At 50.3% G+C, this 13,316-nt stretch overlaps 1 protein-coding gene across 2 annotated transcripts in view; it reads right to left on the bottom strand.

Moving 5' to 3' along the window:
* The window catches only part of CSMD2 (CUB and Sushi multiple domains 2), a 224,638-nt gene that overhangs the window by 81,423 nt on the left and 129,899 nt on the right, over positions 1-13,316 (bottom strand). For both annotated transcript variants that reach the window (XM_030290568.4, XM_030290570.4), the window contains 6 exons: positions 9,754-10,080; positions 9,233-9,427; positions 6,413-6,551; positions 5,517-5,704; positions 3,225-3,413; positions 2,716-2,832 (listed from right to left, as the gene is read on the bottom strand). In XM_030290568.4, the coding sequence (XP_030146428.4) occupies positions 2,716-2,832; positions 3,225-3,413; positions 5,517-5,704; positions 6,413-6,551; positions 9,233-9,427; positions 9,754-10,080 (1,155 nt within the window). The remainder of the gene's footprint in view (positions 1-2,715; positions 2,833-3,224; positions 3,414-5,516; positions 5,705-6,412; positions 6,552-9,232; positions 9,428-9,753; positions 10,081-13,316) is intronic.

The following is a 13,316-nucleotide window of genomic DNA, read 5'->3' as shown; positions in this document are numbered from 1 at the left end:
AGCCCTGCTTCCCACCTAGAGCAGGGGGAAAATCACACTGAAATCGTGGGTTTGGTTCTGGTGGCAATGAAATCAATAAAAAACCAGAACCCTGGGTGTGGTAGCAGGCTCAGAGCAGGGACAGGCCTTGGAAATGTTGGATTCCTGTGCCCTTGTCAGGGATGACACAAACTTGCTCCAGGGACAGAGCAGCAGCTGAGGGAGCAGCCCAGGGGAGCTTTTTATTCTAAAAGTGACTTTTAAACAGAGAGCAAGAGCAGCAAGGCTGGAGCTGGGAGGGTTTGAAAACAAGCGTGTTCCAGAAGGAATTCCTGCCTGGAAAAACAGGATTTAAACCCAGCCTCAAGGTCAGGGAGGCTTTTCTAGAAGTGTGTCAGTGGTGCAGCTGCAAGGACCTTCCCATGATGGGCTGAATTGGAGAATCATGGAATGATTTGGGTGGGAATGACCTTAAAAATCATTTTATTCCATCCCCCTCCCATGGGAAGGGACACCTTTCCCTAATCCAGCTTGATCCAAGAAAAACCCTACTTTTAGTCACCTTTTCTTGCCCGACATAAACCCCACAACAGCTCCAACAGCCACGGAAATCCCAGCCAAACACAGCAAACTATTTTGCCTCTTCCTCCCAAATTCAATTTGAACGATTTGAAACATTTGGGGAGAAGGCTGTGACCTTGCTGCATTTGTAAATGAGTCAGAGAGAAGTAATGGATTACTTAAAGTCCCCTTCACACCTCCAGACACACAATGGGAAGCACTTCAGGCTCCTGCAGGAGCCTCCAGCGAGGTGATTTTTCATGCTGGAATTCAAACACCATTAGAAACACTCATTCTCTGGAAAATAATTCCAGCTTGGAAATAAAAAAAAAGAAAAAAAAAAATCAACAACAGCAACAACAACAAAAAAAAAAAAGGCAGTGAGAGCGGAGCCAGGCAGGATCTGAGCTCAGGAACTCTGTCACAGCATTGTCACAGCGACTTAACGAGGCAAGGAGATGCCAAGCAATAAAAAGCCTTTTTGCATTTAGATGGATTTTTCCATCCTGATCTCGCAGCTCTTGGAGCAGCCGGGCAGGCTCCCGAGCCCCTGCTCATGTGGGATTGGGATTTATCCTGCTCAGAGCCCCTCCAGGCAAATCCAAGGGTGGAATTTGGGCTCTGGGAGAGATCCCTGCTTGGCTTGACCAGGTGGTTTCATTTAACCCAATAATTCACACCCCAAGGGCTGGCTCTGCATCCCACCATTCCCAAAATATTTAATCCCAAAGAAACAGCAGGAAACCTGCAAAGAAAGCCCACAGGAAGATCCTCCTCCTTGCTGCCCATTCCCTCTTAATTTCTGGAGATCAGGGGAAGCTCTGGAGATCCAATATCCAACCCCACAGCATCAAATTCCAGCTGAATATTCCATTTATTTATCCCTGGCTCTCTCCAAGTTCTTCTGGAGGTTTGCTGCTCACACGAGGCTCTTCCCTTCCAAGAAGTGAAGGTCAGAGAGGCTGGAAACCAATAAGGAGCTTTTCCCATGGGATTGGGAATGAAGGAATTGTGGGATCACCCCAACCTTTATCCCTCTGCAGCACCTCACTGCCCTTCAGTGTCTCAGAAGGATTTTTATGGCCCAAAGCTGAGGACTGACCTTGATAATTCCTTCTTTATATCCATTATGTGAAGAACATTTTTAGTCTCACTCTTTTCCTCCCTGCAAAATTCCACAAAAGCAGGAAACTTCCAAGAGTTTCCGAATTGTTTGTTATTTCTACGAGGAGCACAAAACAGAAATAGATCTGACCTGAAAACTGGGATGTGAGGAATGCAAAATGACTTTATTCTCCCCTGACAGCAAATTTATACCCTCAGCTTCAGCAAGCCCAGCCTAAGGAACAGAAATAACATCACCCCTCTTGAATCAGCACAAGAATAATTCAGTTATCCTGGAGAACATGCCCAAATTCCAAGTTTTTAAAGGTAAAAACTCTGAGCAGAGGGCACAAAGGCTCCTCCAGCACTGAAGGGTTGTGGAATTATAGCAAAAAAGGCTAATTATAAACTCATTTTAAAGGATTTGTGACCAATTAAACCTTTGCTCTGGTCTGCAATTTACTGTGGCACAGAACATCTCTGCAAACACAAGGCTGTGCTTTTTGTTTTCCCTCCCTCCCCCCCCATTCTCTGCAAAAGAAACAGCAAAACAAATTAGAGGTGGAAAGAAATCACTTTGAAGCAGCGAGATTAAAAATAATGGTCTCTCTTTAGGCATTTAAATACCTTTAAAATGAAGCTGCTTTTAAACTCCACTTGCACAGCCTGGGAGTCCATAAAGTGTCACAGGAAAAGAATTGTTGGAGCAGCTGGGGCAATCCCAGCTGGCCATGTGGGAGATGTTCCCAAAAACTTGGATGGGAGGAGCTGAACACCCCCACGAATCCCTCAGGAGGGGCAGATCCCTCTCTGTGACAGGGAATGCTTTCAGGATATCTGGATGCACATCCTGACTTCCAGGATGGGGCCACAAAGGTCTGCAACAGGAGCTGACACACGGCACAGGGTCTGTTTGAGAAAAACTTTCCCTTTAAAAGGATGGAGAGGTGACATCAAAACCTTCTGGATCTTGTCCAGGGACAATGGAATCATCATTCCTGAGAGGAACTCTTGGATCCCCCAGGGAAAAGTTTCTCTCCCACTGCTCACCAGCCCCAGTCCTCTCCTCACCTTTCCCATGGGATGTTTCTATCGTCCACGTGCAGTTCAAGTTGTTGGGATAAAAATCAGGGAAGCCTGGGGAGAGGATGGTGCCACTGGAGCCACGGATGTAGCCCCCACAGAGAGCTAAAAACACCAAAAGAAAAAGGAGAGAAAGAGTTCAATAATTCAGAATAATTCACAAGTTGGGAGGAAAAAGTAAAACCAAAACCCAGCCTAGGAAAATCCAATGAAAAAGACTGATCGACCCAAATCCAATCCACCCAAATTGGGTTTTGTTGGTCAAAATCCACCAAAATACATGGATAAACCCACGAAAATCCAAAAAAAACCCCATGGATTAAATACCCCTGGGAGCTTTCCAGCTGCTGCTTTGGCAGTGGGTCTACATGGGAAGGATTTCCTGGGCAGGGCCAGCAGCTGGAACCACGATCTGGCTATTCCGACCCTGTGAGAGTTCAGCTCTGCCTCCTGACACCAGGAACATCGTGCAGGTGCTGGAGCAGAGCTCTCCTCACCCTCACAGCTGGGCAGGGGCCGGCTCCACTGGAAGTTGGGCTCGCACTCCAGGGCCTCGCTGTCGCTCAGGGTGTAGCCAGGGTCACAGCTGAACCTCACCAGGGCTCCCACGTAGAAATCGTTGCCGTGGCGCTGCCCGTTCACCGGGATGCCCGGGTCCAGGCAGTGGTCAGACTGCAGCTTCACGGCTGGGGCACACAGAGCAGGGCCACGGCCCTCAGCTGGGCCAAAGAGGAGCTCAGGGGCAGCTCAGCCCACCCATGGGATCCTCCCGAATCTTCCCGGTCATCCCCAGAGTGAAAGGGAGACAGGGAATTCCCCACGGGATCCTCCCGACTTTTCCCGGTCATCTCCAGGGTCAGAAGTGAAAGGGAGAGAGGGAATTCCCCAAGGATCATCCCAAATCTTCCTGGTCATCCCCAGGGTCAGAGGGTGAAAGGGAGACAGGGAATTCCCCATGGGATTGTCCCAAATCTTCCTGGCAATCCCCAGAGTCAGAGGGCAAAAGGGAGAGAGGGAATTCCCCACGGGATCATCCCAAATCTTCCTGGTCATCCCCAGGGTCAGAGGGTGAAAGGAAGATCACAAATCTTCCCGGTTATCCCCAGTCAGAGGGTGAAAGGGAGACAGGGAATTCTCCACAGGATCATCCCAAATCTTCCCGGTTATTCCCAGAGTCAGAGGGTGAATGGGAAAGAGGCAATTCCCTGTTGAATCCTCCCAAAATCTTCCTGGTTATCCCCAGAGTGAAAGAGAGACAGAATTCCCCATGGGATCCTCCCAAATCTTCCTGGTTATCCCCAGAGTGAAAGGGAGAGAGGGAATTCCCCACGGGATTGTCCCAAATCTTCCTGGTTATCCCCAGATTCAGAGGGTGAAAGGGAGACAGGGAATTCCCCATGGGATCATCCCAAATCTTCCTGGCAATCCCCAGAGTCAGAGGGCAAAAGGGAGAGAGGGAAGTCCCCATGGGATCATCCCAAATCTTCCTGGTTATCCCCAGGGTGAAAGGGAGAGAGGGAATTCCCCAAGGGATCATCCCAAATCTTCCCGGTTATCCCCAGGGTCAGAGGGTGAAAGGGAGACAGGGAATTCTCCACGGGATCATCCCAAATCTTCATGGTCATCCTCAGAGTGAAAGAGAGACAGAATTCCCCATGGGATCCTCCCAAATCATCCTGGTTATCCTCAGGGTCAGAGGGTGAAAGGGAGACAGGGAATTCCCCACGGGATCATCCCAAATCTTCCTGGCAATCCCCAGAGTCAGAGGGCAAAAGGGAGACAGGGAATTCCCCATGGGATCCTCCCAAATCTTCCTGGTCATCCCCAGGGTCAGAGGGTGAAAGGGAGACAGGGAATTCCCCATGGGATTGTCCCAAATCTTGCTGGCAATCCCCAAAGTCAGAGGGTGAAAGGAAGATCCCAAATCTTCCCGGTAATCCCCAGAGTCAGAGGGTGAATGGGAAAGAGGCAATTCCCTGTTGAATCCTCCCAAAATCTTCCTGGTTATCCCCAGAGTGAAAGGGAGAGAGGGAATTCCCCACAGGATCATCCCAAATCTTCCTGGCAATCCCCAGAGTCAGAGGGCAAAAGGGAGAGAGGGAATTCCCCATGGGATCATCCCAGGCCTTGCTGGTTATTCCCAAAGTGAGGGGATGGAGAGAGGGAAATCCTAAAAGTGAGAGGAGGAAACGGAGAGAGGAAAATCCCCAAAGTGAGATGAAGAAATGGAGAGAGGAACTGGTCTGGGATTTTTGGGCCTGTCCTGTGCAGGGCCAGCACTTGGACTCCACGATCCCTGTGGGATCAAACTCTGGATATTCTGATTCTGTGAGCTCAGCTCTGCCTCCTAAAATCAAGAATATTCTGCAGATGCCAAAATAAAAATAAAAAGCATCCCACCAGAGGGGGGATGGCTCCAGGCTGGAAAAGGGGAGATTTGTGTGGGATATTGGGAAGGAATTCTTCTCCGTGAGGGTGTGGAGGGGTTGGGATGGCATTCCCAGAGAAGCTGTGGCTGCCTCATCCCTGGAAGTGCCCAAGATCAGGTTGGAGCAACCTGGGACAGTGGGAGCTGTCCCTGCCTTTGGGTTTTAAGTTTCCTCCCAACCCAGGAAAAGCAAAAACTGCTCCTCCACTGGCAGCAGCTTCCCATGCCCAGTGCTTGAGCAGTGTGAGCTGCCTGGCATGGGGAAAAAGAGACCCAGGGGGCCCTGAGCAAGGCCGTGGTGCTGCTGGAGATTGGGAATTCCAGGGAATTCCAGGGAATCCCATGAACAAGGTGCCCTTACTCTCATATCGGATCTGGAAGCCGATGTCGGAGTGGCTCTTGTCCGTGGTGAACAGGAGGTAGAGGTGGTTGCTGGTGCTGATCAGGAACTGGGGCACCTGGGTGCCATCGTAGACCCCAATCAGGGGAGAGGAGTAGGAGCGGCCGTCCCGCACCTCCAGAGTGTCATAATTCACCTCCGTCTTGAACCTGGAAGGGACAGGAGGGAAATGAAAGCCCAGCACTGCTCCCTTCTCCTCATTCCCTCCTGGAGCCACCACGGGGGCAGGGGTGGGTCCTTTCTTCTGCCTGAGTGTCTCACTCAGGGCACCTCACTCGTGTTTGGGGTTTTTTTGTGATCCTTCACCTCCTCACCTGCTGGTCCCCACCTAAAATGTTGCCCAGGTGTTGAGCCAGCGAATGAAACAGAGCTGAAAGAGCCATGGAGCCCCAAATGTCACAGCAGTGGTGGCAGTGGCAGCTCCTCTCTGCTCTCTGGGGCATTCCTGGCACTGCCAGGAATCCAAAGAGCAGCTGATTTTCAGGATATCTGGATCTGTATCCATCTACATCCCTGAACAAGCCCTTCCACACAGCCAGCCCCAGAGCCAGGAAATGCAGGGAAAGCCAAAAATCTCAGCATTCCCTGCTGCTCCCCCCACCCAAGGAATATGTAGCAGCTCAGCCCCCAAAAACGTGTCTAAAATGAGCAGGAGTGGTTCAGACAGAACCATTCCCCCCAGGGCTGGGTGAGTTTTAATTCCCTGCCAGGAGCTCATAAATAAAAAAGGGGAGAGGGGAGAACCTCAGAGCTGGGCACGACCTGGAGCAGCTCACTCCCCTCTCTTGGCTGCACCCTGGAATCACCAAAACCACCCAAATCCAGGGAATTTGGGGGCACACCGTGGTGGTGAGCACCTGTCAAAGGTGATCTTGATGGGGTAGCCTGGCTGGGCCTCGATGACCCAGGCACAGCTCAGTGAGTCCTTGTAGAAGCCAGGCCAGCCTGGGGACAGGATGGTTCCACTGGGTGATGTCAGGTGGCCTCCACAGGGTGCTGGGGACACAGAAAGGACACAAATCACTCGATTATCCAGGCTGGGAAAGATCTTCAAGCTCATCCAGCCCAACACTGCCAATGCCACCAATAAACCACGTCCCTGAGTGTCACATCCTTAAAATTGGGGTGAAAAATGTCACAGGGCTACAGCACCGTGAGATGTCCCCACCCTTGAAACCCCTTCCCCGCATTTCTGTCCCCCCACAAGTTAAAAATCACCAGGGCCAGATGAAAAACCAACATTAACAGCTCAGAAATTGCCTTTTCAGCTCCAAATGCAGACTCTGTCCCCCTGGGAGGCAGCAGGGCTGACCTTGGGCCCCGCTCGGAGGGGCCGGGGTGTAAAATAATTATTGGATATAAAAGCAGAGGAAACTGCAAGGTCACTTGGCATTTCAGGTGCCAGAAAAATCTCTCCCAGCCCTGCTAATTGAGTCATGGCTTTGCTGCCACCAGGGACATCACCAGAGCAGGGCATTAATTCCACACCGTGGTCCCCAGGAGCTGCAGGCACTCGGTTGCATTTTCTGGGAAAAGGACACTGGCTCTGAGGGCCCAGAGGCACAAAAATCCCACAGCCCCCAGGAACTGCCAGGTTTTGTCCTCCAAGGAGCGACCCAGGGCCAGCCCCAATGTCACCGTGCCCCTGTGCCACCCCAAAAAACCCGCCAGTGCCAGCCCCAAAGCTCCCCTGCTGCTCTGAGGGGTGGCAGATGAAAGTCATTTGATCTCAGCTGGCTCCAAAGCAATTATTTCTTCCTCTCTGCCCCAAAGCTGCATCCTATCCTGTCAGGATTTCCACCCTTTTCTCTGTCTCCTTCGTTCCCATTAATTTTTTTTCAAGTGTTGAGCAGGACTTTAGATCTCTGGGCTTTTCTCCTTCCTTAAAAAGGATAATTAAAATGTCCAGACTGAAGGGTGAGTCAAAGAAATCGCCAGAGTGATCAGGAGGAGAAGGCAGAAGGTTATCAACTATAAAAGTTGATTAGAAGTGTATTATTTAATGAATGCTTCCCTTCCGTACTTAAAAATACGTAAATTTCAAGGCCTGTGCTTTGAAAGTATCAGGAGCCCTGAATTAAACCTACTTTTTGTCAGGAGCAAAATTATGTAAGAATAGAAAAAGTCCAGCTTTTTATTCTATAAAAGCTGTTGAAGACAATTGATTCCTTCCTTCAATCCCAAAGACAATGGCCAGGATTGTGCAATTCCTGCTGCTCAGGCAATGCAGGGCCAATTACTCAAATTATTTCTCAATATTCCAGGGCTGTTTCTCAAGAGCTCAGCACTTGTTATTCAAATTGCTGCTAATACCAGAGCAGAGCATCACTTCCCTGAGAACACAAGGCACAGGAAGATTTTCAGCCCTAATGAGCTCCTTCTTCACTTCTCTTTTCCAGAGGAGAGGCTTGAAAGTCTTAAAGAAGCTTTGAAATCTGAATTAAAGGCTTTAATTCAGCCCAGCTTCCCCCACAGCAGGGCTGGCTGTTGTGGCCAGGAGATGGAAATGCAGAATTTCTGCCTCTCAGCTGCCAGAGCCCATCGACAGAACTTCTATCATTACATAAATATCAGATATTTTACACGGATCAAAAACCAGGATGGCAAAACATCACCCTGGATCTTCCATTCCCTGTTGTTTCATTCCCTCCCTGACAGGAGCAGCAGGGAAGCTTTGAGGCATCACTAAACCAGAGCCTTTTATTATTATTGTTATTAGAAAAACACCTGTTGTAACAAGAACTGATCATCAAATCATCAAACAAACGCAATAAAAATACTCCCCAGTGTTCATTCCACACCAAAAAAAAAGGAAAATAAACAAATAAACAGAGCTCAGGAATATTTGAACTGAAACCTCCTCCCCAGCAAACTCCTCTGTACAGACAGCACCTTCCAGAGACGTGGAAAACCCTGGAAAGTGTTGGCTGGACACGGTGGAATGTGAGAGTGAGACCCTGACAGGCAGAACCCTGATTCTGGATCCCAAAAGGCTGAAAAATTCCCCCCCAAAAAATCTCTGTTCACCTGGGGAAGAGAAGAAGAGCAGAAGAGGAGGAGGAGAAGGAGAAGAGGAGGAGGAGGAGAAGAAGAGGAGGAGGAGGAGGAGAAGAAGAGGAGGAGGAGGAGGAGAAGAGGAGGAGGAGGAGAAGAAGAGGAGGAGGAGGAGAAGAAGAGGAGGAGGAGGAGAAGAAGAGGAGGAGGAGGAGGAGGAGAAGAGGAGGAGGAGGAGGGGAAGGGGAAGGAGAAGAGGAGGAGAAGGAGGGGAAGAAGAAGAAGAAGAGGAGGAGAATCTCTCTCCCACCAAGCTGGGATCATTCACCAGGAGAAGAGAAGCTCCAAGGAGAGCTCAGAGCTCCTTCCAGTCTCTAAAGGGACACTTGTGACAAGGGATGGAGGGACAGGACACAGGGATTGGCTTTGAACTGGAAAAGAGGACATTTGGGGATATGGTGAAGGGATTCATGGCTGTGAGGGCAGGGAGGGGTTGCGATGAAATTCCCAGAGCAGCTGTGGCTGCCCCTGGATCCCTGGCAGTGCCAAGGCCAGGCTGGAGCACTCTGGGACAGCAGAAGTATCCCCACCCATGGCAAGAGGTGAGATGGGATCTTTAATGCCCCTCCCAGCCCAAAGCAGGCCAGGAGTCCCTGGCCAGCAGGCAGGAGGGCCGGGCTGACCTTCGCAGCGGAGCACGGCGTTGTCCCACACCACGTTGCCCTCCTGCAGGACGCAGGTGACGGTCTCGGCGCCGTGGGTGCGGATGAAGCCCTCGTCACACAGGAAGGACACGGAGCTGCCCAGCTGCAGGCTGTCCCCAAAGCGCTTCCCGTTCACCGGCACGCCGGGGTCCGGGCACTCGTTGTGCCGGAACGCTGCCAGGACGAGGAGGAGAGGAGAAGAGGAGAGTCAGCATCTGTTGTATTGCACTAAATAGTCTTATTTGGTTGTTGTTTTGCACTGGGTGCTTGGTATCTCTCCCCACTAAGCCTCAGGTGTGGTGGTCTCTCCCCAGTCTGCCCTCCCCTCTCCCTCTCCTCACCTGTATCCCAATGGATGTGGCCCCTCCACTCTGCCCCTCTTTTCCCTGGGCTCAAACCCCCCTGGATGAGACACTGAAGGCCCTTATAACTGCTTTTTACTCCCTTAATTTTGTCCGGCCTCTGGTTTTTAGGTAACCCCAAAAAGGCACCGCACTCACTGGTGAAGGTGATGTTGAAGCCTCTCTTCTCCATGGAGTGGTCAGTCTGGAACTCCAGCCTGGCCACATGGCCACTGCTGGTCAGCGAGGAGGGGATGTGGCTCCCTGAGAAGGTGCCCAGCACGGGCGACTCGGCCGTGCCCCCGTCCTTGACGGCCAGGAAGTCGAACTGGGGCTCCACGTCGAAGTCGTTGAAGGCCAGGTGGATCCTGCTCTCGGGGTTGGCGATGATGAGCCACACGCAGTGCAGGCTGCTCCCGTACTCCTCGGGGTAGTTCGGGGACAGCACGATCCCCGACGGGCTGGTGAAGTTGAAAAAGCAGGAAACTGCAAAGGGAAAGCGGCGTCAGTGCCACCGCCGCCGCCGTCCCTGCCCTCGTCCCCCTCGGCTGGGACGTTCCCAATTCCTGCTCTGAGGCTGCCTCAGGAGGGCTCTGATCAGGGATTTATCTGCAGGGGGGAAAAGTGACTTCCAGGCTGCCAGAGCCCACTGACAGAACGTCTGTCATCATATAATTATCAGCGTTTCATGTGCATCAAAAACCAGGAGGGGGAAACACCACCCTGGATCTTCCATTAGTTCCCTCCCATTTGGTCTTTAATTCCCTCCCTCACAGGAGCAGCAGGGAAGCCTTTGGTCATCACTAAATCAGAACTTTTTGGTCACTACTAAATCAGTCATCACTGAATCCAAATGTTTTGGTCAGTACTGAATCCAAATCTTTTGGTCATATCTAAATCCAAATGTTTTGGTGATCACTGAACCCAAGTATTTTGGTCATCACTAAACCCCAATCTTTTGGTCATCACTGAAGCGAAATGTTTTAGTCAGTACTGAATCCAAATCTTTTGGTGATCACTGAATCCAAATATTTTGGTCACCACTAAATCCCAATCTTTTGGTAACCACTGAATCAGAATATTTTATTATTAGAATAAAAAACCCACCCATTCTTCAGGACTTTTGGTGGATTTGCCATCTTCCAACCCCTTCCAGGTTTATTTGACAGCAGGAAGAAAATGCCTCTTAGGTGGGATCTGGCATTTTCCAGGTGAATTCTCCTGCACGTCCCTCAGCAAAGCCTCCCAAGAATCCAGTGGGTGACTTGAGCTGGTGCAAAATAAAGCCAGCACGGACCCAGCCAGGGTTTGCCTCAACATTTTTTGCTGTGGCCACATCCCAGCACATCCCACAGAACCGGGGCAAGGAACCAGCTCAGTCACTGGGCACTGCTCCAGCCTCCCCTGCTGCTGTCCCTGGCTCAGCTCTGTCACCCACAGGTGCCACATCCATCCCCAGGGTGCTGCAGACTCCTCAGGGCTTGCTTACAATAAAATCTGCCCTTTCTGCTGCCCTTTCCAAGTGCTGAGCTCATTTCCCACCCCGTGCTCCTCTCCAGATTCACCCTCTGCATTCATCAAACTCCTTCCATCCACACCATGCCTGTCCCACAGGGAATATTTGTGGGACACAGCAACAAAGGGAGGGCTTGGAGAAGGAGCTGGGAGTTAATTTGCTTTGTCTGCGTCCTTGGGAAGTCGTTTACACCTGGCTGAGCACTGGGAGAGGTGGAACAGCCCAAGAACATTCCCAAATGCTGGGGTTTGGGAGAAACCATAGGAATCTGCAGCTCCAGTGGAGAGGAAACTCTTCCCACCACAAATAAATCCCTGACTTCTGCTGGTTCCCAAAAAGAGGCACCCACCCAGGCTGCCATTGCCACGAAAATAATTAAAATCAGGATTAAAACGAAGCTGAGGGGAAGAGCATGCATGAAAAACCCTCCAGCTCTCCAGGGGTTCAATCTATCCCCGGCTGCAGCTGCCAGGGCCCATTAATTTGGGAAGGCAAGGCTGCCTTTGAAGTGCTACCTGCCCAAACTTTGGGATATTTTATGTACGGATGCTTTGCTCATCCTTTTTTCCCACCGCCACCCTTGGTAAAACCCATTATTGGGAACATCCATCTCCTTAATTCCTGGCACAGAGGATGAGCTTGGCTTGGGGTTGGCATTTAGGCAATTATTTGGATCACTGCTCTGCCTCCCTCTGTTATTTTCCCTCTGTCTCCCCTCACCACTTAATGGGCTGGGATCAAATAATTCGGACGTTCCCGTGACGTTATCAAGGCCACGGAGCTGCACAATCCATTCCCTGCTCTCAGCCACAAAGAGAGCAGATTAAAGAGGAAACAAACTGCAAAACATCCTCAGGATTTTTTTTTTTTGGGGCTCTCTCTCACTAGCAGACGCTGAAATATCAGGGGATGCTGTCAAATAATTCTGTCAGCATAAGCACGGTGTAATCTGCCTCAGGAAAATTGAAAATAAATTCATTCGCACCCAGGGAAATGTCTCAGCAGCAGGGATGAGGTGTCTCCTCTAAATTTTTAAATCCAAAGGGGTGAATTAGCATTCAGCCAGGACCTCCAGCAGCCCAGCAAGGGAGAGGTGCAGTCGCCAGTTCAGAAAATAAAACAACAAAGGACTTGCTGACAAAAGGGGAGAGGAGCAGAGCGAGGGAAGAATATAAAATTAACCTTTGCCAGATAAAAAAAAGTGACAGATTAAAGAGGAGCTGATAAAAAAAAAAACAAAACCAAAACCTCCAAGAGTTTCCACTGCAGGGAAATAAATTAGGATTTTGATTTTCCACACGAACAGTGAGTTGAAGCTGGAGGACCAAGGCCACTGGGCCAAGCTGTGGCCAGGAAAAAGCTCTCCTTGATGGAAGAGGGGAGCTGGAATCACATCCCAAATGGGAACATCCAGCCCAGGAAGCCACAAGGTTCATGAACAAGACCATGATGTCTGTGAGACGACGATTTTCTTCATCTTTTGAAGCAGAGGAGGTTTTTCTTCACTGTGGAAGGTTTTCCCTTGTTGTGGAAGGATGTTTTTCCTCCCTGTGGAAGGAAGTTTTTCTTCACTGTGGTAAGTTTTTCTTCACTGTGGAAGAAGGTTTTCTCTCTCTGTGGAAGGAGGTTTTTCTTCACTGTGGAAGGAGGTTTTTCTTCACTGTGGGAGGTTTTCCCTTGTTGTGGAAGAAGGTTTTTTTTCACTTGGAAGGATGTTTTTCCTCACTGTGGAAGAATGTTTTTCCTCACTGTGGAAGGAGGTTTTTCCTCTCTGTGGAAGGTTTCAGCTCTGATCCATGTCAGCCTCCCTGGAGCTGGACACTGGGCCAAAGCAGGAGCTGTTTAACACAGCTGTGTCACAGGCTGTCAGGAGGAAGATGATGGCAGCAGGAAAGCTGGAGACAGCCCAGCTGCACCTGTCTGGTGCTGCTGGAGCATCCCAAAGAGCCCTCAGCAGCAGGAGTTATTCCCAACATGACAGAGGCCAGCCCTGCTGCCTGCAGCTGTCCATCCGCAGCACGGGCTGGGAGCAGCCCTGGCTGCAATTAATATTTATTACCCTTGTTAAATGCCAGGAGAGGCCATTTCATTATGTGCACAGCACAGGGGCCTGTTTACAAAGCTGACTGTGTCAATAATTTTTTTTCATTTGTCAATAATTGCTACACTTGTCAATAATCCTTATTGCTGACCAAATACTGCGATG

This window comes from Taeniopygia guttata, chromosome 23, assembly GCF_048771995.1.
Source record: "Taeniopygia guttata chromosome 23, bTaeGut7.mat, whole genome shotgun sequence".
Lineage (NCBI taxonomy): Eukaryota > Metazoa > Chordata > Aves > Passeriformes > Estrildidae > Taeniopygia > Taeniopygia guttata.
The sequence above is the reverse complement of the archived record's forward strand: the minus strand, read 5'-3'. Positions and strand labels throughout refer to the sequence as shown.